This window comes from Oryctolagus cuniculus, chromosome 4 (assembly GCF_964237555.1).
Source record: "Oryctolagus cuniculus chromosome 4, mOryCun1.1, whole genome shotgun sequence".
Classification (NCBI taxonomy): domain Eukaryota; kingdom Metazoa; phylum Chordata; class Mammalia; order Lagomorpha; family Leporidae; genus Oryctolagus; species Oryctolagus cuniculus.
Genome location: NC_091435.1, coordinates 120830705 through 120856699, shown reverse-complemented (window position 1 = coordinate 120856699; position 25995 = coordinate 120830705). Strand labels below are relative to the sequence as shown.

General features: G+C 43.7%; 1 protein-coding gene across 7 annotated transcripts in view; it reads left to right on the top strand.

Moving 5' to 3' along the window:
- The window catches only part of SCHIP1 (schwannomin interacting protein 1), a 175923-nt gene that overhangs the window by 123475 nt on the left and 26453 nt on the right, over positions 1–25995 (top strand). For 6 of the 7 annotated variants that reach the window (XM_008266404.4, XM_070072598.1, XM_070072597.1 and 3 more), the window contains one exon: positions 20293–20411. In XM_008266404.4, the coding sequence (XP_008264626.2) occupies positions 20293–20411 (119 nt within the window). Of the gene's footprint in view, positions 1–1231; positions 6191–20292; positions 20412–25995 lie in introns of those variants that run through there. The other variant, XM_008266406.4, reaches the window with a different exon arrangement.

Here is a 25995-nt window from a genome sequence, read left to right as displayed (position 1 = left end):
AGGCCTCAAACTTTCTGATTCATACTTCAAGTGGTTTTAAGAAATAAATAGGTAAGATACATTTTAAGCCACAGGTCTAGTATTTTCTCTTGGGAAGGTCAGTAGTGTGAGGGGTGGTAAGAACATGGGCTTTTCTCTGTGGCACACAAAACTGCATTGATGCTTTTTTGAAGAATAGAAACCCCGCATTCGTGTATGTATGTGTATATGTAAATATACATATGGATAATCTGGGTAACTCATCACAATTTCACACACAGAAGCTCAATATTAATAGAACCATACCCTGTAGAGCCATATCCCATTTTTTATTTCTCTATACCAAGGGGAAATTTGAAATCTTGGTAAACTTAGAATTCCCTTGTGCAACAGAAGCATCAGAAGCTACTGATAGAAAATAGTTTGACAAAACAACTTGAATTCAAAAGAAAACAGCCTTGGAGAGGCATAGTGACAGTCAGTGTCAGAGAGCCGTGAACAGGGAAAGAACCCACAAAGAAATACTACAAGGACATGAATGTGGGTCCTACTTGGAATCAAGACCATGGCCATCAGAGTGGCCGCGGTTGAGTTGGTGTACTCAGGGTTCTAGTTTGCTGGAAGGAGTTAAAACCATAGGACTGAACCTTTTGAAAAACACTTGAAACTCTGCCTCCTGCCAGCACTGCCACCTTCCCCACCCTGTACTCCAAATGCTATTATTTTGATATCTTTTAACTCGCACTGAAAAGTCCATTTAGAAATCACCTGCGTGGGGCAGGCGTTTGGCCTACTGGGTAAAATATCAACATCCCATTTGAAAGCACCTGATTTCAATACCCACTTCTGGCCCCTGACTCCAGCTTCTTGCTAATGCAAACTCTAGGAGACAGTGGGTGATGGCTCAAATAACTGGGTTCCTGCCACCCATGTGGGTGACCTGGATTGAGTTCCTAGTTGGCAGCTTCTGCCCCCTGGCCATCGTGGGCATTTGCCAAGTAAACCAGCAGATGGAAGCATTCGTTCTTTCTGCCTTACAAATAAAATACTTTTCCTTGCTAAAAAATGCAGCATTCCATTAAATAAAGGCAACAAATAAAAGATTGCCTGCATAGTTACATAGCTTTTCTAGCTATCAAAATACCTTCATTGAAAAGCAAACCAAATTTAGATACGCTTTACACCGAAGAAAAATTATTTGAGAAGAGATGATGAATCTAATACACAGAAACAGAATTGGATGTCCAGGGTGAAGAGGAGGGAATGGGAGACTGAAGGGTTAATCAGGATGCAAGAACGTTTCCATGTATGAATAGGAAAATCTTTTGACAATGCATAAATGATTTCCCATTAATGTGGTCAGTGTGCACAGAGTCAATAATTTCCAGCAGTGGCCGATAATGATCATTTAAAAGCATTGGCTCACGTGAGCTGTGTGCCTTGCAGTGCTGATCCTGACTGCACAGGAAGCAAAGCTCCATTCTAGTGCTTGAATTTCAGGGTTGGGGGGAGGGAAGAGAACCTTTCAACCTCAGGGATTCTAAGTGGCTGTGAGTACATTTTCTAAGGGAGAGCATTAGCATCAGGGCTGTCTTACTCCTGGACAGTTCCTTTTAGAGCAGGCAGCAGCAGAGGAGGAATAGGAGAAAATTCCAGTGGGAAGGACGTGCGTGGCTGTTAGCCCTCGTTTGCAAAGCTTCTGCCAAACCACCAGACCTTGCATTCAGCCCCAGCATCTCCCGAAGTGGTGTTTGGTTGGTTTATATTTTAGCTCTCTTGCTTTCATTTGGACCTTGTAGAAGTGCAATTAATTACAATGTTGGTCCCAAGTATCTAAAGGCAGAGCCTTGCCAGGCTGCCTGGAAAGATAGTTGGAAATAGAAGGACGGGGGCTTACAATGATTTTTTTTTTCCTTCAAATTCTAGAACAGTGCTTCTAAAAGTTAAGATGCACTAAGAAAATCCTAGAGCTCTCTTTTTCAGAAGCGTAATTTCTTACTTGGTAGGTTTGGGATGGGACCTGGGGACTTGCATTTCTGTTCCATTGCTCTAGTGGGGGAACACACTTTGAGTAGCCAAACTGTAGAGATTATGGAAGATGAGCCCTGTGTCACAGATAGGAAATCATCAGCTATTTCCAGCTGACCTAGCCACCCATGGAGCAGTGGTACTGTTCCATATGGACAGGCAGTGAGCAGCTCTCTGTGCTCAGCTCTTCTCTGGGTGTGATGCAAAGCCATTTCACCTGTGCTGGGAGCTGCCCTGAAAGCTCTCGAATCACATTTCAGAAGAGGTCCCACTGCCTGTCTATGTGTAGTACTTAGGAGAGAATCCTTTATGGTAAAGAAGGAGGTGGGGCAGGGGACTGAAATGATCTTTTAGTCCTAATTCTTGTCATTCTTGTTTGGTTGCAAAGTTTCTGTCTTGGACTTTGAGCTATGTTCTCCAAAAGATAAAATATTAGTAATGTATGTATGTAGATACATACAGCTATGCATATAGTTAATATATTAGCACATATGAATTTCCATGTGTATAAATATACACATAATTAATAATGAGAGTTTAGTTTTTCTCATTTTAACTGCATATTTAAGACCGCCCAGTTAAAGTTGAAGTAAAATGATGGTATTAACTAGGCTTACAGAATTATGTATCTTACTGAGCCTTGTAATTTCTAAATTCATCGTTTCATCCACGTTTGCTCTTGATTATAGGTTGTTAAGTGGACTACGATGCTGACCAGGGGTGAGACTGGGAATTATGTAGTCGCTGAACCCTAGCTAGAGTGAACCAGGGTCTGGAAACGAGTGCAGCCATGGTGCCGGGAGCAGAGCAGAATGGAAGAGCCAGTTATGTTCCTGGAGCTTTATTTCCCAGGGGGCTGGCCTGGGGGCTTGGATAATAGGTGGATGGGGCATCCATCTAAAGCCTGGTACCCCCTTTCCACCAGAGCAGAACTGTTTTTACCTTTAGAACACATGTGGGTTTCATAGAAGAGGTCAGCTGGAAAACACAGATGGAAACTATTAACTTTTTGCATTCTGAACAGCATTTCAAGGAAGCATTTTTTTTTTAAAAAAGATTCATTAATTTACTTAAAAGTCAGAGTCACACAGAGAGACTAGGGGAAGCAGAAAGAGGTCTTCCATCTGCTGGTTTACTCCCCAGTTGGCTGCAACGGCCAGAGTTGTGCCGATCCAAAGCCGGAAGCCAGGAGCCTCCTCTGGGTCTCCCACACGGGTGCAGGGGCCCAAGGACTTGGGCCATCTTCTACTGCTTTCCCAGGCCATAGTAGAGAGCTGGATTGGAAGTGGAGCAGCCGGGACTCGAACCAGCATCCATACAGGATGCCGGTGCTGCAGGCTGCCACTTCACCCACTGTGCCACAACGCAAACCCTTTGAGGAAGCATTCTGAACAACACATTGATTTCTCCTCAGTCACATGGTTATTCAGTAACTCTTCATTGTCAACTTATCGTGAGCGACACAGTTTTCTAGATGTTTGGGGTAAGCAAATCCCCATCCCCTTAGAAAGCCTAAAACAATAATGGCGTGGGAAAGAAGCCGCAGTGGCACTGACAACACTGTGGTAAATTGGAAAGCAGCGGTGCAGCCGCTGTCCTTTCGTTGCTTGAGGCATGAGCAGCTGGGCCTATGTGACCTTGGGTGCTGGGTGTTCCAGATGTGTGGTTTAGAAAGCACTGCAGTGTTAATATTCTTACATGGGAACGCTACTGGCTAGTTGTGTATTGAACTCTAATTTTTGAAAGCTACATGAACTTATTTGACTGTGTGCAATTGTTTCTTCAAAGGGAATCAGCTGGGCGTGGTCCGGCATGTGCATTTAGAGGGCCCAGGCTTGCATTGACTAACACACAGTCACTTAACCACACTGGGTTCTCTTGCTCAGCTCCAAAATGCGACTGAGAGCGTCTGTTTATGGGGTGATTGGGCCTGTTAAAGACACGTGGAAGTGCTGGCACTTCCCACCCCTCAGTAAAGAGTGGCTGTTGTTACAGTGCTATTAGACATCATGTAAGAAGGTGAGTGCTTCCTTCATTTTAACTAACCTGCTGTGGCAGGATTTCATGTACACAGGGTCCTTCAAAGTAGAACCTACAAGAATATTTCAAAAAGTCTGTGGGAAAATAGAATTAAAGGTCATTAAGGTGAAAAAATGTTTGCAGTCATGCATCATCTTACCATAATCCACATTTTCTGGGAACTTTCTGAAGACCACATGGAGGTATGGATTTCACAATATTTTGCACCAAAATAAACTAATCTTTTAATTCCATTTTCCACAAACTTTTTGAAGCCCCTAAAGCTTTATTATTATTATTTTGTTTTTTGTGGCCTTTCTTTTTAAATTTTTATTTTAAAATTCTTCAAATAATAAAGACAATATAAAGAAGAATTCAGTGAGCACACTTAGCTTTAAAAAGTTTTAACATTTTGCCATATTCACTTCATACATATGTATTACATACACACATTGAGTTTTTATTGAAAGCAGAGCTATTAATATCACCTCAGGTGGAATTGAAGACAAGAGTCTAAAGTGAAGAAAGATGGATGTATCTTGAACTTGAACTTGATCTTCACCCTAAAGCTTTGGTGAATTCTGCATTGTAAACGCTGCCCCCGGGGTGGCTCCCATTGGCCAATGTTGCTTTACCACCTCAGGAAGTGTTCTATGCCTCCTGCATGCAGACAGTGGGACCCCCATCTAGAGAGAGGGTCCTGGGGAATGGAGGAGAGTAAGACAAGGGAGAAGCCCTGCCCACATGCAAGAGTAGCTCTCTGGGTCCTGGTCATCATCATGTCTGACAAACGCGCAGTGCCTTCCCTTGGGAACTGAGTTGAAGGGATTGGATTTGGATCAGGGTTTGCAGAGAAAATGAGAGTGAGGAGTGAACTAAACAGACCACTGGAGGTGAGCGTCCCATTGGGGTCCAGGCGCCCTTTGAGCGCTGGTTCTGAGCACTGTTGCAGGTGTTCAGGAATGCACACAGAAACACCTGCTGACTTGCATACCTCCTGCTTCCTCCCTAAGCATGTCAGACTCACACAGGCCTTGTCTTTGAATTCTCTTCTGGCCGCTTCTCCTGCAGACAGTAAAGCAGCCAGTGGATGTTTTAGTTGGTGGCAGTAGGACCTCAGTTCTGACCAGCATGTGTCTGAGGATGCACTTGTTTGTCTGCTTCTTGCACCAAAACATCCTCCAGCTGCAGGCCATTCCCCTCCCTGGATGTAAAGCCTGTAAACAAACTCTGAAAGCCTGGGGAGGGGTGCGGGAGTGGCGGAGAATGTCTACTTTGTGAGCAAGCTGGCTGGATTTTAAAGAAAAGTTGATGGCTCTTTTTCTCTTGCCTATATTCGGAGAACAAAGCACTGCTCGGGGCAGAGGGGTCCTTCTTTGGGCAGGAAATCAATGTCAGTCTCAGGCTGGAGTCTTTCCAGAAGGTGAACTTTTACGTTTGATTTTAAGAGTAAGAGATGATCAGTTATGGAGAAAAGAAGGGAAAAAAAAAAAAAACAAACCACCACACCGTGTGTCTTATGGGTCAGCCTGTCTGCTGTCTTCCTTCATTCTGGGATACCCGGCCTTTAGCTCACTGGAGAAGTCAGCGAGGCTGGGAGTTTTTGCGTCTATTTTTATCCCACACAGTCCACCCCTGGATCCAAGCAAGATTGCTGGTTGTCCTCACAGAGCTCCAGTCCACACTCAGCCCTTCGCTGGGCAGTCGGCTCAGCTGGATGAAGCTGAGTGCCTCTCTTTTCCTTTATTGGAAATAGGAAAGGTGCTGTGGGGAGGAATCTGGGCAGGATCATTCAGGGGAAGGTGACAGCAGATGGTGGACGGCTGGGCTCTCCACAAGCGGAGCCGGCGTCAGGAGCTGAGGAAGCCTCTGAGAACGCAGCTGCCCAGCGCCAGAGCAAGGCCAGACCAGAGAGGCCGGGTGGGATCTGTGGGACAGAGGGAGCAATTAGGCTCACGGCCAGACACAGACTCGTAGCTACCTCTCCATGTCGTTATGAGCAGTAACCAGGACCCTGGGCAGTTGGCACATCAGCCCATCACAATTCATGGGAGGTTATTTAAGTGAAATTCTAAAGAGTTAAAGAATGAATTTGGACAGTGATGGAATGGATGACATCATCAGTCAAGAATCCCCATTGGATATGCAGGGGAATTATAAAAAGGTAAGGAGGGGGCGCTCTTTTGTTGATCAACAATTGGACCATTTTTCTAGCTGGGAGAAAGATCACTCTTGAGAAGTGGCCAAATGCCACACTCTGGCCATTGCCTAACACAGTCAGGAAACTGAATGCACAGAATCAAGTGCATTGAGCTAGGAGAGCTGTTCTTTCTGTTTTTCCTACCTTGTATTCATTAATATATTCTAACAGGGAAAAAATACATGTTGTTATTATGCAGATGAAACATTCTATTCTGTAGTGAATTGCTAGGCAGACTTTCTGTATGAAGAATTTTTAAGATTGTCAACATGTATCGACAGCTCCTCTTGTTATAAGTAGTTGCCAGAATGTTGAATGTAGCTTTCTAAGCTTGGCTTTTTCAGTAATGAGAAGTATAAAGTTTTCCTAAGAAAAGTTTTTTGAGCTTTTAAAAATTGCTACAGTATCTGTTAATTCTTTGCCTTGCTTTTTAAAATAAGTAAATATATTTTGGGAATGTTTTATATGGTAATTGTCTGGTAATAACAGGCCCAACTAAAAATAGCTTTAGTTACATGGGTGAGGTCAGGAAATCAAATGACAAGTATACGCTTGTCTGTCCACAGAACGCTAAACACACCCTGTGTCCCTCCCCCCTTCATTATTTGCCAGAAGTCAAGTGCAGTTCATAGCACAGGTCCATGTTCCCCTCAGGGGCAAATACCAGTTACAGTATAACCTACTGGAACAGTAAACTTGCTGCAGAATTTTAATATGATCAAATATATCACTAACATTTTTTCCCAACATGAGATGCAGAAGGAAGTTTCTATCATGCTAGATCCTTAAGTATAATAACGTAAAATACAGCAGTTTTAGCTAACATCTAATTGTGTGTGGGTGGGGAGGCTCTTTTAATTATACAGTTTATTTCTTTTTAAAATAATGTCAAGTCTTTTTTTTAAGATTCATTTTTGAGAATAGTTATAGAGAGGGGTAGACGAAGATCTTCCATCCAGTAGTTTACTCCCCAGATGGCCACAATAGACAGGTCTAGGCCAGGCCAAAGTCAGGAGCCAGAAGCTTCATCTGGGCCTCCCACACAGGTGACAGTGGTCCAAACAGTTGAGCCATCTTCTACTGCTTTCCCAGGCACATAGCAGGGAGCTGGATTCGAAGTAGAGCAGCCGGGACACAAGCCGGTGCCCATATGGATGCCAGCATTGTAGGTGGCAGGCAGTTTTATCATGCCACAATGCCAGCCCCTATAGTTTATGTCCTCCTGCAGTCCACAGTAGTTAATGTTCTTTCTCCAGAAGCGGAAACTTAAATATGAAAGGAGGTTTCAGTGACCTGCCATGTTGCCCCTGGTGACCCCCAAGAAGGGAATGAGTACACGAGGTGATAAGTTCGTGGAGTCATAAGACCGTAACACTTACCTCCCAGCTGGCCCCTCTTGCCAGAAGCGAGTGTGCACCAGGCGCTTGGGACACTCTACCATCAGAGTCGGATCACTTAGCCAACCCTGCAGAACAAATGTACAGTTCTCCCACTTCCTCTGTTTTAAGTGCCAAAGAGCAGGTCACGGTTTTCTTTGTCAAACTGTTTGTTGGGTAGAAAAGTGAACGTCCATTTGCACTGAGGAAAAACAAAAGATATACCATTGAGAATGCATTAACCAGAAAGTCATGACCAATGTAGTTTTCTCCTACGGAGAAACTTGGAGAGGGAGACCAGATGCCTGGAATAAGTGAGAGGTGATATGCCTGCAACCTGAGACTAAGATGCTGACGAAGGCTACAGACATGGAAGGCTTCAGAGGCTTTGAAACAACAACAAAGCAGAGTTGCATTGTGCAGCCATTCTCCAAGGATGTGGTTGCAGGAGAATTAGGATCTGATAGGTTTGTAGAAAAAAAAAACCCATATGATCAAAGTTCCGGGTGGGTGGAGTGCTCGGAGAGCAGTAGTCAGAGTTCTGGATACATCTCAGGCTCTTCTCTTATCATCTCAGCTTTTAACTGCCTTTGTCAGGCAGAATGCTTCAGGTTCTTGTGTTATGGTTACTATAAAGGCTTCATTGGGCTTTAAAAAAAAAAAAAAAACGAGTTTGTAATTACATTAAGGGCTTCTATTGAAACAGGACAACATGTGTTTTTTTTTTTTTTTTAAGATTTATTTTATTTATTTGAAAGAGTTATGGAGAGAGAGGTCTTGCATCTGCTGGTTTACTCCGCAAATGGCTGCAACGGCTGGAGCTGTGCCGATCCTAAGCCAGAATCCAGGAGCTTCTTCTGGGTCTCCCGTGTGGGTACAGGGGCCCAAGGACTTGAGCCACCCTCCACTGCTTTCCCAGGTGCATTAGCGAGGAGCCAGATTGGAAGTGGGGCCACCAGGACTCAAACCAGCACCCCTATGGGATGCTGGCGCTGTAGGCCTGGGCTTTAACCCTCTGTGCCGCAGCACTGGCCAAAACATTTGCTTTTTATAAAAAATAAGAAAACAGTTACCTAGTATAAAAATCACTAATTTAAATCTTCCTAATTAGAATCCTGATGTTTCCCTAATTAGAATGTTTCTTTTTAAAATTTTTGTCTAGTGGTTCTCCTCTTTGGGTGGCTAAAAAATGAAATCAGATGCCATAGAGCTGTGGCTGTGGCCTTTTTGTCCCTGCATCCATCAGTAAAATGTACATATATTTAATTTAGAAATATGGGCCTAATGAATAGACCTATATTTTATTCAGAAATGATGCTCATTACCACTGTAAAATTTTATTGCATATGTATAAAACATACACACAAATAATTGCTTTTGAGAATAAAATGTTTGCTATAAATAAAAATAAAAGTTCTAATAATTTCTTCTTTCATATCCTGTGATACCCTAACCCCACTTAGTCAATTTGTCAAATTTTTTTCATACAGTTTTTTTTGTCCAATTGTCAAAAACATTTGGAAATGTGGTACACCCCTGCCTGGGTGCCATGGAATTCCCTGAGCTAGTTGCGCTAATAAATACCACATGCGTTCAGGGATTATTTTGCAGGGTTGTTTTAAAGTCAGACAAACAGCCTTCAGGGGAAAGGTCACTTTCCGATGACTAAAATTAGATTCCGCCAAGGCAAAGGAAGAAAAAGATTGTGCATCTGTTTCTTTTCCTTGGGGAAGTTCCTGGTTGTAAGGAAGAGGTTTCATTAAGGACCTCTGGTTTATTCAATAATCATAGGAAAACTCTACTCAACAGAAGACAGATCTTAGGATGGAGGAAGAGAAGCACAGACCTGGGCAGCATCCGAGGTGTGTGTCCAAACCACACACACTGCCCTTCTGCGAGCAGCTTCCGGTCCCCTGGCAAAGACTCACAGCCCTGACTGTCTTTCAGGACCGAGGTCCACGGAGCAGCACGGGAGTCCTCCTGGTTCCCTGCACCTTCCCTTAACCAAGAGCAGCCCACGTTCCTGGTGTGGCGCGCAGCCCAGGACCCCAGAAGGGAGACTGAGCTTTCCCTCTGGGGGACCGCAGCCCACACGAGCAGGCACAGAAGCCAACAAGCTGTGCGGAGTGGGTGCCTCCTGGAAGAATGTTCAGATTCATGTGGACTTGCAGAAGTTGCAGCCTAAGTCATCTTGAGCTAATATAGAAAAGAAAAGAAAATTCAAGGAAATGGCATACAGAAGTTGGCAGAGAAATGTCCCAGAGCAGAGAAAATGCAGGGAAGCTGTTTCTGCCTTCTGTCCCCAGCTTCCTGTGCCCAGAGCAAGGGAGCTGCGGGGAGGCCCAAGGATCCGGCAAGCACACGCCTTGCTTTGTTCCTCAGAGGTTCTGTCTCTGGTGGTGTGCATCCAATTACGGTGAAAGATTAGGGAGGACCCCGGGAGAAAATGAAAAGGCTGCAAGGAGCAATATTTAAAGTGAAGCCGCAGCTGCGCCTCATGTTTTTTTAAAAGGTGAATGGGAATGACGGCTTGAGATAAACTGCAATAAACAGGAGCACAGAATGCCAGCTGCCATTCCAGACAGGCGCTCTGCCCTCCCCGCACGTGATGGAGGAGAGGCAGCCGGCCACCCCCATTAACCTCCTCCTGTCTGTGGAGTTTGGAGCCTCACCTGAGCAGATGGCGTGTGTCCACCTTCTGGGCCAGCTCTCCTTTCTGTGAGGGAGAAATTGGTCTGGTCGGTGTTAGACGCTGTGGGTGCGCAGTCCCCTGACTCCTGGTACTGGGTTCTTTCCCTCCTGTCTCCCTGTGGGCACCCCTGAGTGAGCTTTCATGGTCAAGGTCATTGTAGGTACCTAGGAGTTCCTGCTGAATGCCCAGCACACTAGGTTTATTCTTGTTCTTCCATGCACGCGCACAGGTGCTCGCACCGGGCTGCCCCTACCCGCTCCTCTTACCAGTCTCCTTAGGTTCCCAGCTCTCTCTCACTTTTGCGTCTGTGCCTTTCTTTTCCATTAAGATTTAAGTCACGTAAAATTCACCATCTTTAAACATACCCTTTTGATGGTTTTTAGTGTATTCCTGAAGTTGAACAAACCATCACCGAATGCCCGTTTGCTAATGGGCAGTCACTCCCAGACCCTCCTCCTCTTAGTCTCTGGTTTTGCTTACTGTCTTCGTGGATTTGCATGTTCCAGGCATTTCTGGCTCATGTTTCATCCCTTTCTTCACTCTTTAGCACCCCTCCCACACGCACACGCCCTCTTAATATTCCCAGCAGCTACCACTGAATGAGTTACCCCTCTGTGCCAGGCGCTTTGCCAAGCAATTTCTATATAATGTTCCTTTTCATCATTAACACAGCCCAAAAGGGATTGTGGGCCCCTTTTCCAGAAGAAGAAACTGGGGCTCAAAGAGTGTCAGTAACTTGCATAAGATTAACTTGGGCCTTCTCAACTCCAAGCCTGTGCCCTGCTCTGCCCTGCCTCCTTTCTGATCATGTGTCTGTGTCCAGCGGCTGCCCTGGGTGTGAAGTTGGTTACGGTTTGGCTGTTTCCTAGCCATGAGATAGGTGTTTGGACTGTTCTGTTCCTGGCCGTGACGTGAACGACTGTGATGGGCTTACAGCCTTCTACAGTGTCACTGTTAAAAATAGAGCCGCCAGATAACGCCGTCCTGTGTTAAAAAGCTGTCTCTGTAGGCACTCATTTGAGAGCTAGAACGAGCTCAGAATACTCCCAGAAGTTTGTTTTGGATATTCTTGCTCTTAGGGCAGGAAAACCATTTAGTTTTCAAGTGTATCCCTTTAGGATTTAATGCTGAAACAGCTTCTTTGCAGAAGGTACTTTGGGCTCCTTTACCTCTCACCAAATTCCCATTCTGAGTGGCTACTGAACTTGTCACGTTCAGTACATTTGCTCTGATCTTTAACAGAACATTCAAGCATCACTGCTGTGCACAACAACACTTCTGACTGCCCGCTTCTGTTTGCGTTGCTTTCCTGTGTAGAGAAGAAGTGTAGTCAGCACTCAGGCAGAGCCGTCGGCACCCTCAGGCTGATTGGAAGTGAGCGCCGCCAGCCTCTGGACTGGCATCCCAGCACTTGTGATGTCAGCCAGTTCTCACATAAAACAAGTGTAGACGGCCCTAGGCCACAGAGTCCTTGCCCTTGGACACCTTGAGCTTTACGTAATGAGGGCCAGCTCCCTTGAGGACTAATTGGTCCTGAGCAAGTTACATCCAAAGGCCTCAGCAGGGCCCATCAGCCCGACCTGACACCTTGCTAATGTAGATCGGGAAAGAATGCAAGGACAAGAAGCTTCAACAGCGTTCCAGGCAGCCTGTGTACTGTGGCTTATCGTGACCTTTCTAAAATGCTTAGTTTAAATGTCTAAAGTCGAAAATAGCAGCGATGCACAATAAAAAGGAAGTGTGCAGACTTAATGTCCATTCAGTGATACAGTGGAAAGATACTATGTTTGTTTTCCACTAATAATTCAGTGCTTCCCAGGGGATACAATCAGATACAAAACTGGAAATAATCTACATGATCCAAGTATTCATGCACTGGACATGCAGAAGCATACAGTTTCTTACAGAATGCTGTTTTCCTACTTTGATCTTATAGAAAATCCATGGTTGGCCTCAGAAGATAATTAGCAAGTACCCTCGGAATATTTGTATTTTCTTTTTTGCCTTTGTGCTTGAAAGAAAATTAATATGCTTTTCCTTGAACAAGTAGGTTCTGGACTTCTGATTCATGATATTTCAAAGCATCAGACTCCCCCACGCTGGAGTGGTGCCTGTAATTGTTAGAGGAAAGCTGTCTTACAAACAGGAGAGAAACAAGAGGGACTCCTGTTTTCCAAAAGGAAGAGTACGTCTTCACAGTGAGCTCCAGAATCCCAGTGGCGTTCCCTGGTGGATGCTGCTAATGGCAGTGATGCTAGATGTCACTAGGCGATAGATTGCATGGAAGCAAAGGGATCGTTAATTGCTTCCAAACAGGCGTCCTGGCAAGGCCTTCGCAGAGGCCAGGCTGCTACAGATGAAATCCACCTGGCTGCAGAGGCTGACGATGCCACATGGAACAGATGTGCACACAGTTCAAGAAGCGCCAGCTCTGTGCTGCAGCAAGCTACTTGCTCTGTCCAGTTGTTTAAAAAGCTGGGCCTGAACCACCCACACAGCGGCAGCAAACAGCATCTGGGAGACGTGCATGTTCTCAGCCCCACCCCAGACCTTCTGAAAGAGAAAAATGGTCTGTGCTTTTCCAAGCCTTCCAGGTGATTCTCATGCACAGTCAAGCCAGAGAGCTGCTGGCTTCCGGAGATGTGTGAGAGACACCCCCCCCCCCCCCAGTGTGTGCGTTTGTGTGCGTGCATGCGTTTCTCCTGGCATCCTGACTTTCTGAGGAACCAGGGTGTTCATCAGCCCGCCGTCCTTAGGAAGCTTTTCCTCAATAGCATGTTGTTTTCTTCATCCTCATTTGAGGAAAGCAACAGTTGTCCCTTCATATCCTGCTACAGACAGCAAAATCTGTGGGTACTCAAGACTCTTAAATAGAGCAGCATTTGCTTGTAACCTACACACATCTTTCCCGATTCTTTAAATCATCTCTAGATTACTTGTGAGACCTCATGCTATGCCAAGTGCTGCGTAAGTAGTTATTAGACTGTATTGTTAGGGAATAATGGCAAGAAAAAAACAGTCTGTATGTATGTAGTGCAGGCATTTTTTTTTTCTGGGTATTTGCAGTCTACCATTGTTAAATCCATGGATGTGGCTAATTGTATTTGCTTCAGGTGGAGAAAGAGCAGTCAAGGCCTGGAAGCTCCTTAACCTCAGAGAGCATCTTCTTTGCACCCTCTAACCCCTTGCAACTTGTGGGGCTTGTTGCAAATGCAGAGTCTCCTGCCTTGCCTCTGAATCAGAATCTGCATCCTGACAAAATCCTCAGGTGCTTTGTATGCACCCTGAAGTCTGAGAAGCACTGAACTAAGTGCAACCTAGCCATGTATAAAGGAGAATGCCAGAAATGGTGTCTGTGAGGGTCACTAGCGAATTGGGTGCTGAGACAGTCAGCGTTATAAAACAAGTATGTCCAAATCGTCAATGCATCCATTTCAGTTCCCACGGTGAACCTGCAGAGTTAAGAAACAAAGGGAGCTGAGGAGAAGGGAAACTCACTGCAGGCAAGAAGTGGACGGCTGGCAATGTGGGGGACACCTTTCCTTTCTCTGCCTCCCATTTCCCACTATAGAGTCCCATCCAGGCCTGGACAATTCCTGCTCCAAACTGCGCCTGCTTTTCTTCCCGTAGCATCTCTGTGCCATTCTCTTCAGCAGGATCCTGTGATTGTCCAGGCGGAGCTTCCTTAAATGTCTTCATCCTTAGTTTAAAGAACCCTTCCTGCTGGTCCAGGAGGCCCTTTCCGGCTGTGTGGGATCCATCCTCAGTGCGGCAGTCAGAAGGAAACAGCTGCTGGCAGTGTCCTGGTGTCCAGATGGCTTTAAGCTTAGGATGTTATTCCCCAAAGTGTGCTCCTGAGAACCCAAGAGGCCCTTCGGATGCCCTCACAAAGATACAGTTTGTCTTTTAAAGGAGTCTTAGAAATGCAGAGACTAGTCAGCCCTCTGCAGGTTAGTGTGTTACAGGTGAGGGGCACCAGGCTGCAGCTAACAGGACCTGAGGCAGTGCAGGGGTGATGTTGGTGTCAAAGGGCAGGATACCTGCTGCATCCTGAAAACAGAACGGAAAGGACTTGACACACTCATTTGGAGAGCTGTGATTCTGACCCAAGCCCATTTTGTTGCTCTTTCTTTTCCTAAATGCTCCCTCTTTGTGGTTGCCTGAGAATTGCAGCGGCCCACTGGCACCCTAGGGGAGGCTAAGCATTGGCCGGCAGAATCTGTGGTTTGTGTTCCAAGATCGGGGCAGCGTGGTACTCTGGGAAGTCATTGTGAGCCTTATCTGCTCACACACAGGGGTTGGCAGTATGGAATTCAGCAAAGGCTAAGACGGACTCTGCCTGGGGCTGAATAGTGTGAGTGTCTAAGCACGGGGTTCCTCTGTCACGGTGGGGAGCCACCAGGCCTCGACTGCCCTTTTGCGTTTCCAGCAACAGCAGTCTCAGATGTTTTGCTGTTGTTTCCTGAGGGTATCTCCCAAGGTAGTTTTTGGGGGGGACTTGGCTTCCATGAGCAGATGTGTGCTGAACAGTTTGGTTCTTGATACAGCCCCCCCTTTTCCCGTGCACTTGCTGCTCCCCAGGATCTCTGGGCCTTGTGGGGCTGGAAGTCGTTAATTGCCCAGCAAGTGCGAGTCCTCAGAGAACAAGCAGCCTTGGAAACCACACACACACATTATGATGGGAATCATATTTGTTCCAAAATGAAAACTGAGCCATGGAAATAAGGAGAGTGGCTGTGATGAGAAGCTAGGTGTTCTGTGAGTACGTGTGGTTGTGACTGGTCTGGGATGTGCATGCTTGGCAGTCGTTTTCTGAGAAAGCATCTCATTCATCTCAAGGAGGAAGTAATTTGTAACTTTTAAAAATATTTTATTCTTTATTTGAGAAGTAGAGTTACAGACAGAAAGAAAGATCTTCCATCTGCTGGTTCACTCCCCAAATGGCTGCAATGGCCGGAGTTGAGCCGATCCAAAGGCAGGAGCCAGGAGCTTCTTCCAGGTCTCCCACGCAGGTGCAGAGGCCCAAGGGCTTCGGCCATCTTTTTTTTTTAAGTTTGTATTTAATGAATGCATTTTTTTCACAGATACAACTTTAGGAATATAGTGGTTCTTTCCCCCATACCCACCCTCTCACCCCACCTCCCTCTCCCTCTCCCATCCACTTTTTCATTATGCTTCATTTTGAGTTTGATTTTATATACAACAACAACTCCATGTTAAGCATAGATTTCAACAGTTTGCACCCACGCACACATACAACATATAGAGTACAGTTTGAGAACAAGATTTGCAGTCTTTTCTCATAGTACAACTCATTAAGGACGGAGGTCCTACATGGGGAGTAAATGCACAGTGACTTCTGTTGTTCCTTTAACAACTAGCACTCTTATCTATGACGTCAGTGATCACCTGAGGCTCTTTCCATGAGCTGCCAAAGCTATGGAAGTCTTCTGTGACCATAGACTCCATCAGTATTTGGACACAGCCGTAGCAAAGTAGATGTTCTTTCCTCCAGAAAAGAGTACATCCTTCTTTGATGGTCCTTTCTTTCCACTGAGGTCTTATGGAGATCCTTCGTGGATATTTTTTGCCACAGTCTTGGCTTTCCATGTTGGGCCATCTTCAACTGCTTCCCTAGGCCATAGCAGACAGCTGGATCAGAAGAAGAGCACCCGGGACATGAACCGGTGCCCATATTGGTTGCCAATGCTGCAGATGGAGGCTTAGCCCACTATACCACGGTGCTGGCCCCCTAGATCTGTAACTCTTTAAGTCTCACAGTATATCCCCAACATGGTGGCCACCATTGTGAACCTGACTATTCAAGATTAAAGAGCAGAAAAATCTGGAACCACAAAGCGTGAGCTTGAACCCTGCCTCTTCTACCTAACACATGACCCTTCGTCACCTCCAGTTTCCTCACCTTTAAAGCAGAAATTGTTGGAGTATTAACCGTTTATCGAGACTTAACAATGCCTTGGGCCAAGTACAGCTGCTATGTAATTTAAATTCTTTGATTTATCCTCCAACATCCAATGAGATCCTTTACATCTGGACTGGGAAGAATTTTCCAGGCATGAAAGCCATCAGGAACTTGTCATAGGAAGCAAGTTATTAACTATGTAACAAAAGCTCAAAAGGAAAAATACCTGCAATACAAGATTTTGAAAACTCTCAGACCTTTGTAGAAAAATAAGCAAAGTTTGGAATATTAATTCAGGAAAAGCAAAGTACAGTAACTAAAAACATTTAAATATTTACTGTCACTGACAAATCTAAGAAATTAAAATAAAAAGAATAGTACTTCGTGCCTGTCAAAACCAACAGCATTTTTCAAGTGAAAATGCTTGATGCTAGCCAGGATATGGGGAAAGCGGCAGCCTTTCACATCGCTGTTGGGCATGTGAATGGGAACAGCTTTTCTCTAGAGCAATGTGACAAAATGTGTCAAGAGCCTCAACAAATGTTCCCACACAGTTGATCTGGTAATTCCACTTCCAGGAACTTGTCCTGGGGAAATAATCAGACATGTGGGCAGGGATTTATGTAAAGATGCTAACTCCCCTGTTATTTTTAACTTGACACAATCCAAATGGCTCAACTGTTGAGGGCAAACTCCAAAGGGTGGAATGATATGCAATCATTAAAAATCATTTTTGAAAAACATATGAAGTAGCATAGAGGAAATTCTCAAAATATAAAAAATATGATCTCAACAATATGATTCCTATAAAAAGGAAAAAATGCACACCTGAGATAAAACTGGGATGAACACTGAAGTGTTAGTCATGATCTCTAAGTGGCAGGATTTTGCATGATGTTTATATTCTTTATACTTTTCTTGATTTGGTTGGGGGCCAGTGAAGCAGAGAGGAAGGGAAGGAGAAAAGAATGTGTTATAAAACAGTCGTCTTTAAACTATTAATGAAATATTCACATGTAAGAAATTATAATTAATGTAAATAGAAGTATTTTCATGCCTCCTGTCGCTCCCCCTCTTCGTGGAGGAACGACACAGGACCCTGCGCTGTTCTTTCGTCTGCTCGGCCCTCCCCGGGTTTGCTGCTGGTTCTTCCCGGGTTGGCTACTATCCCTTCCACCTCCGTGGAAGGGCAGTTCCCCCCGGCCGCATTCCCCACTTCCGCAGGGGAGCGGCACACCGCCGGCCGGCTCTTCTCGGGGGCTGCACAGGTGTTCCCCTTAGATGTTCCCCATAGATGTTCCTGGTGCATGCCGTCTCTCTCCTCCTTTATAGTCCTCCTCCGCCAATCCTAACTCGGCTGCCCACACGCCGAGTACGCTGCTCTCCTCCAATCAATAGCAAGTCCTACAGTTTATTAGTTGAACTGGAGGCAGCTGTGCGGAAGCTGTTTACTTCTCTCCCAGCGCCATATTGTGGGAGAGCAGATGCATAGAATAAGTCTTAATTCCAGTAACTCAGTCTAGTCCGGATTGCTCCCCACAGCCTCCCATCTGTATAACTGTAGCGCACCAAGTGAGTCAGGACAGACAGACCCGGAATCTGGGGCCTGTTCCCACATTCACACCTGGGAGAGGTGTCTTTGCAGAAAGCCTCTTTACGACCCCAGGCTAAGTTGGACCAGCATGTTGTTGAACTTTAATCATCAACACCCATGTGGCTCCCTGCTGGTTTTATATTTGGATATTCACTTGCACCCAACAGTTTGGTGACTGTTGATGACACTGGGTGAGAATCTCTTTTGCCTGTTAATATGCATTGCGAAATAGGTTTGCTGACTATTTGAAATGAATTTGTTGTACGTAGAGACATCAAGCGACATGATTCGGTTTTAGCTGGAACATCACAAGTGGCAGCCCTGTGTATTAGGAAGGGCTGTTGTGGTTTGCTGTAATGAACATTCCCAGCGGTACAGTTCCAAGAGGTTAGTGACTGAATGGCATGCATGCCTTCCTTTATACTCTTATGGTTACTTCCTTAGGGCTTGGCTCTCTGCTAACCCAGTAAACAATTTGAAGTGAGATTGCATCTGAAAAATCTGTATCAAAGCTGTCTTTGGCTTTGTGGCTGTATTACACACACACACACACAGTAGCTGTTAGTGTGACACAGGTCCATTGGTACATGTGAAAATGGGAGGTGATCTCTGTGGATGAGTATTGATGAGTGTGAAAGCTTAAAAAATGCTTCCAGTTTTTAAGAGTGTTAAAGGACAGCAGAGGTGGGCTTCCTATGAACTACGAGTTCTCAAACCGACAGAAAGTGAATGTCTGGTGCTTGAGCCTGGGGATCTGGATTTTTAAAGCCCTCCTGGGTATCCTGATACAGGATTTTGGAGCTGGAGCTTAGGAACTACTTAGCTGCATCGCCCTGTCATTTATTTTATTCTGAGCTGTTCACAGCCACCTGTGACTACTGAGCTCCTAAAATGAGGTTAGTGTGACTGAGGAACTGAATTTTTCATCTTACTCAATTAATTATTAAATGCAAATAGCCATGTGACTAGTAATCACCATGTGAGACAGAGCAGCTTTAACCAACTGTATACTTCACTCAGGAATGAATTCAAGTCATTTCTCAGTTCACCCTTCCAATAAGTTGTACATTTCATCATTCCAGCACAATGATGCTCCAAACAGCTCTACTGAGAAAAGCCAGGCACCTACAAACCTTCAGCAGCCACACGCAGGCAGGGCCAGTGTAGTCTGTAACCTCCTGCTCAGAATATGAGACCGTGGCCTGCTCACAGCCTTCCTCATTTCACACAATAGAAATCAAAATCTCATCCTCAGCCCAAAATTTCTATTCATTGTGTTTGGGTCTTCCAGTTGTTTTATTTTTCAGTTATTTATTTCTTTAAGATTCATTTATTTTATTTTATTTTTTTTTTTTACTTGAAAGTCAAAAGTTACAGAGAGGAAGAGAGGGAAAGAGTGAGCTTGCATCCACTGGTTCACTGCCTAAGTGGCCGCAAAAGCCAGGGCTGAACCAGGCCGAAGCCAGGAATCAGGAGCTTCATCCAGGTCTCCCATGTGGGTGGCAGGGGCCCAAACATTTGGGCCATCCTCTGCTGCTTTCCCCAGGCCATTATCAGGGAGCTGGGTAGAAGTGGAGCAGCCAGCGCCTATATGAGAAGCAAGCGTCTAGGATAGTGACTTTACCTGCTATGCCACAATGCTAGCCCCAACTGTTTTGTTTTTAACTAAGGAAATTATTTCTAATCTTATCCCATGCTATTTACAGGGCTTAAAAGTACAGGAGGGTAAGTTTCTCTGAGGCTTTTATGGGAGGCTGAGTGTCGTAGATATACCCAAATGATCACAGCCTTGGAGTTGGCCAAATCATGTGCCCACGCACACTGACCTGAGTTCTCTGCAGAATATGAAACATGTGACCCAATTAGAATGGTCCAGGTTTTCCAGGCATTATTTTCAGGCTTCGCCCATTCTAAATATGGTAAGATGAGAAAAGCAGCAGTCCCCAGCAAGGCTGTAAGCTCAGGGGAGCCAGGCCATGTGTCTGTCTCGTCCTGGGTGTTGTTCCAGCATTGCAATGCGGCATCTGCCAGCACATTGAAGCCCTGGGCATGTCAGTCAAGTGAGTTAACGTCTCAACATAGAGAAAGTGGTTTAAGGGACATGTATAGAAGAAAGGGGGAAGGCTGCGATTGGGATGGAAGTGATCTGATTGAGGAGAAAGTGCTGGCCCTTCGTGCCTTTGCTCAGCCGTATTTAGCAGGGAAGAAGACGGGGTTACAGTGCCACCTAATCTCGTTCTACCTGGTGAACATCAGTGAGTGCTTAGAGTAGAGATCTTGATGGCCTCTGAAGAGTTGAAGTTGGAGCCAGAAGAGACTGGCTTAATTTCAGCCATTCATGATTCAAATGTTCTTATGCCGCGGCCCACGTATTTATTTTTGTCTAATGTTACAATTCTAAGACACATAGCAAGTTAGGCTGCCTGTGGTTGTGATGGATCTGCCCACTTATCAGCACTTTTTATTTTCTTGAAATTTTAGGCACAGAAAAATGAGAGAGAGTCTATCAGACAGAAGTTGGCACTTGGAAGCTTCTTTGATGATGGCCCAGGAATTTATACCAGCTGTAGCAAAAGTGGGAAGCCAAGCCTTTCCTCTCGGTGAGTGTTCTTTTGAGTTGATGTTCTGATATGTACCTAATGGATTTTGTTATCTGACTACATGTCTATGAAAAGGTAGCCTTTAAATCCTGGAGTGGCTTTTCCTTCATAAAGCTGCCATCTTTACTTAGGTTTGAGAGAGAGACCCTTCCCTACCTTGATGCATTTATTGTTGTTACTGCTTCTGGCCCACTGCCCAGCTACTTGCGGTCAGATTTTGTATTTTGTATTTTTTTCTGGATGCAATGCAGACTTTGCACAGGGAAGGGGGAATCAAGCCACACTGCCAGGCAAGCTGACTGATGATTAGAGATGTGTGGCAGACCACCAGATTTCCCATTAAGCAGTCGCAAAGCGCCCAGAATCACCCCCTCGATAGATTGGATTGCAGTGAATACTGGTAACTGAGAAATGCGATTCCCGCTTCGCTCATTCCATGTTTATTACTGTTCTCCACTTGATCTGAGCCAAAAGTCGTTCTTACGCTGTCCTCCAGGTGTTTGTTCTTTACCTTAACTCATTTCAGGATATCATTACGCACTTGTCATCAGCAATTTCAGGATATCCTGGGTCATTTGCATAGATTTTAATGCCAAATTTTAATTTTTACCTAGAAAACACAACTACAAACCAGAGCATCTCAAACTTTCTCTTGCTCATGAATCATCTGGAGATTTTGTTAAGATGAAGATTCTGATTGTAGGTCTAGGTAGGGCTCAAGAATCTGCATTTTTTAAGATTAATTTATATGAAAAATCAAAGTGACAGAAAGAGAGAGAAATATCTTCCATCTGCTGGTTCACTCCACAAATGGCTGCAATGGCCAAGGCTGGGTCAGGCCAAAACCAGATGCCTGGACTCCATCCAGGTCTCCCATATGGGTGGCAGGAGCTTAAGCACTTGGACCCTCTTCCACTGCTTTCCCAGGCACATTTGCAGAGAGCTGGTTTGGAAGTAGAGCAGATGGGGCACAAACCAGCACTCGTCCGGCATGCCGGCAGTGGCTTAACCTGCTGCACCACAACACTGGCCCCAGGATTCCGCTTTTTCTTTTTTTAAGATTTATTTATTTGTTTGAAAGGCAGAGTTACAGAGAGGCAGAGGCAGAGAGAGAGGGGTCTTCCATCCACTGATTCACTTCCCAGATGGTTGCAACAGCGGAGCTGTGCCCAAGGACTTGGGACATCCTCTACTGCTTTCCCAGGCTATAGCAGAGGGCTAAATCGGAAGTGGAGCAGCCGGGACTTGAACTGGAGCCCATATGGGATGGCAGCACTGCAGGCAGCAGCTTTACCCGCTGTGCCACAGCACCAGCCCTGGATTCTGCATTTGTAATGAGCTCTCATCTTATGTCCTTGCTGCCATTCCACAGGCTGTTTTGATTAATGGAGATACAGACAATCTGCAAAATTAACAATTACAAGTATTCCAAATGATGCAAGCACATAGAATATCGTTTTATTGAAGACAGTATTAAATGATAACTCACCAGCCATCTCTTGATTCCCCCACCCCTCCCCCCACCACACGACACCCACAGCCTCCAGTTGTTTTCTCACCATCTTCCTTTGAGCTGAGAGCAAGTACACCCTGTTTGGATCTTAGGTGCATTTACCATGTGAAGCCAGATGTTGGCAACAAATGCTAGTACTCATGCACTCACCCAACCAACAGATTCCTACTGTCTCTGCTTTGTGTGAGGCCTGGAACTAGGTGTTTTCATACCTTACTACATCAATTGCTTTTGAGTTTCAGTAAGCTTTACATTTCAGTCTAATCCTTAGGGATTCATCTAAATCAGCAAAAATCAGAAAGCAGACACAGCCTCAGATATTTGCCTATATCCAAGGCACTGCAGGCAGGTCAGCATAACGAGACAAGGGCTCCAGTTTGGCCATGCAGTGTTCAGGCACCTCTTCCTCAGCTGGGTGCTAGCCTGGTCTTAGAATAGCCTCTTGCTGTTCCCACCTGTCATTCCGTGGCTGCGAGGACAGCCTTGACCTTTGCATTGGGAGCCCCCTCTTTCTCCCGTCAGTGGATCGGGGCAGATGGAGCTCAGGCTCAGGGACCTAGAGACCTGAGGATTAATCCCAGTCTGCCTGTAATTTAACAATTTAGTTTTTCCATGCCCCATTTTCCTAATTTTTGTGAAATGAGGAAATTGGGCCGTACAACCATATAGATCTCTGTCACTGTTCTCTGATAGTCCCCAAAGTGCCAAATGTCTGTATTTAGAAGCACGGTCTTTCTGTTCAGCAATTTTATATTCATGTGGCACAAATGGGAAGTTTTGTTTTTAAAGTCAATGATAAACACACACACACACACACAGTATATAAGGGAGGGCTTCAAAATTGCATGGAGAATGGATTAAAAGATAAGTTTATTTTGATGGAAAGAAATCTGAAATTCTTGCATACTAAGAGTCTTTGGAAAGTTCATAGAACATATGTAGTCTGAAAAAAAATGCATGGAGTTCAAAGTATTTTTGCATCAAAATAAACTTATCTTTTGATTCTATTTTATAGGCTCTTTGAGTCTCCCTGTAAAGATACTATCTTTTTTTTTTTTTTTTTTGGACTCCCTGGCTATTTCTTCTGCTGTTTACCTATGTATCTCCAAATAAAATGCTCATCTCTTGGTTTTAATTTTAAATAATCCTTGAACTACCTACTATGGAACATGGACATTGAACTCATCTTTACAGCTCTCACAGACACATAGCTGTGTATTTCCTCATCCTACTCCAGCTGTGTGGTTGTCTCCCAGTTAAATCACTGTTGTTAGGATCAGATATTTGGAGTCATATAGGAAACTATGATTACTTGAGAAATTTTATTGGTTATCTTGAAAATAGAATTGCTTTCTTTTTCCCTTTGCTAGTCCAGGATTTGAGTGCTATATTATAGTCCACTTGTGAATATCTGCAGATACTTCAAAAAGTTGGTCAAAAACTAGAATTAAAACATGTTTATTTTGTTGCAAAAAAAAACTTTGGAATTCTTGCATAGTTTTTTTTTTTTTAAGATTTATTTATTTATTTGTTGGAAAGGCAGAGTTACAGAGAAGCAGAGGCAGAGAGAGAGAGAGAGGTCTTTCATTCTCTGGTTTGCTCCCCAAATGGCAATAATGGCTAGACCTGGGCCAATCTGAAGCCAGGAGCCAGGAGCTTCTTCTGGGTCTCCCATGTGAGTGCAGAGGCCCAAGCACTTGGGCCATCTTCTGTTGCTTTCCCAGGCCATAGCAGAGCGCTGGATCAGAAGTGGAGCAGCTAAAGACTTGAACCAGTGCCCTTATAGGATGCCAGTGCCACAGGCATTAGCCCCCTAGTCAGTGCTTTCTACAAATTTGTCTTGTGTAAGAAATCTTCTGAAGTCCAATAGACATGTATTGGATTTTCAAGTTGAAAATATTTCTTGTTTTAAGTCTATAATCTATCAGGAGCTGATTTCTTGATGTGGTATGTAGGAAAAGTCCAATTTCATCTTTTTCCTTATAGATGACCATCTTTTCAGCACATTTACTGAGTAGTCTGTCTGTTGGTCACTGATATGATAGAGTACTATTGTATATACTTTCCAATAATGGGAATGTATTCTATTTTATTAGTTATTGTTTCTATCCCTGCTCCAAAACTAAAACCAGTTACTACTGCTTCAAAGTAAGTCCTGACATCTAGACAGTCAAGTTCCTTTCCTTCCTCTTTTTCTTTGGAAATATCCTGGCTGTTCTTGCTTTCTTATTCCACCACATATATTTTAAATCACAGAATCAAGTCCAACAGAACATTCTCAGGATGTTGACTGGAATTGCATTAATTCTATAGACTAATTAGGAACAATTATATAGTCATAATATTAAGTCTTCTTATCCATGTACATAGAATGTTTCTCCATTTTTAGATATTTTAGATAATTCTGAATATTAATAAAGTTTTGTAATTCTCCAGAGTACTGTATATCTTTTGTTACTTTTTGTAGGTACTTGATATTTTGGCATCATAAATTGTTTGATAATGTTTTCTTTTTATTTGATGCTGGTGAGCAGAAATACAGCTAAGTTTGTACAATAGATTTATTTCAAATCTTTGTTATTGCTCCTATTACAAGTATTTCTCTGCTCTCCTGTTATATCCAATAAAGTTGCCTGTATATTCTTTGGGATTTTAAAACAATGAGACTATCTACAATTAACAGCAGCTTTATTCCTTTCTAACTTTCATGCCTCTGAATTGTTTGTTCTTTGCCTTATTTTATAGGATATGTGCCCTAATACACTGAGAATTAGAAATGGTGTTAGTTGGGGTCCTTAGCTCATTTCTTTTATTAAATGGAATGATTCTACTATTTTTCCATTTAGGATGTATTTTCTTTAATGATTCTCTTTATGAAATTGATGGTTTTATTTTCTATTCATAATATACAGAAAAGTTTTTATTATGAGTATTTAAGTATATCACATGCTTGTTCTCCATCTGTAGATGATTATATAATTTTAGTCTATTAATCTATTAATGTAGTAATTCATTACACTTATAACTTTTTTAAAATGTTAAACCATCTTTACATTCCTAAATTGGTTGGGAACTGTTATCTTTTTCCAGACACTATTGGATTTTATTTATAATATTTTGTCCAGAATGTCTAATTGTTTTACTTATGCTCGTGATTGACTTGAGTCATAATATTTCTATCTGATTTTATTATAAGGGTTATGTTGGCTTAAAAATGGGTTAGAAAAAAATGCTTCTTTCACATCATTTATGAAAAGTCTGCATCATACTGTGGTGATCTGTCTCTGTAAAGTTTGCTAGAATGCACTGGCACCTGGGCCTGGTGTTTGTTTCATGTGTTTGCTTTCATTTCTGTTTCCATTTCTTAAGTGGTTGTAAGATTATACATTTTATTTCCTCTTGAGTCAATTCTAATGAATTATGCTTTTCTAGGAATTTGTTTTGTCTAAGTATTCAAAATTGTTAGCATGATATTCTCCGATTTCATTGAAAGTGTTCATTTCAGTATTATGAAATGCTTTCTTCTGATCTCCCCACTGCACGTAATTTTTTCTGAGCTTTTTGTTTTGTTTTTATTGTTGTTTTCTGTATGTTAATAATTAAGTGTAAGACACTAAAAGCTATTTGTTAACTATGATTAGGACTCAACATTGCCTCCTCAGAGAGACGTTCCCTGACTGTCTTATTGAAGGTAAACATCCGTATGCCCATCACTTTCTCTCCTCTTACCATGCTTATCTTCTTTCTTTGATTTGTTTTTCATTGCGGTTTTTATCACTGCCTAACATTGTGTTATTGTACTTTACTGTGTTTCTTTACTTTCTTCAGAACTAAGTTATAAGCTCCAAGAAAACAAGTCTTTATCTATTTTGTTCACCTCTAAAACTATTGCCTAGAATAGCATTTACTACATAGTCACTAAATATTTGCTGAACAAATGAATGGTGAACTTCACTTTCCAGTGGTTGAATAGGGATGCAACTCTTTCATGGAAGGCATCCAATTAAAAGCATCTAAATGTCTTTTCTCTGTGCTGTCAGTTGTGGCGGAGGCCCCCACCTTCAGCTTGAG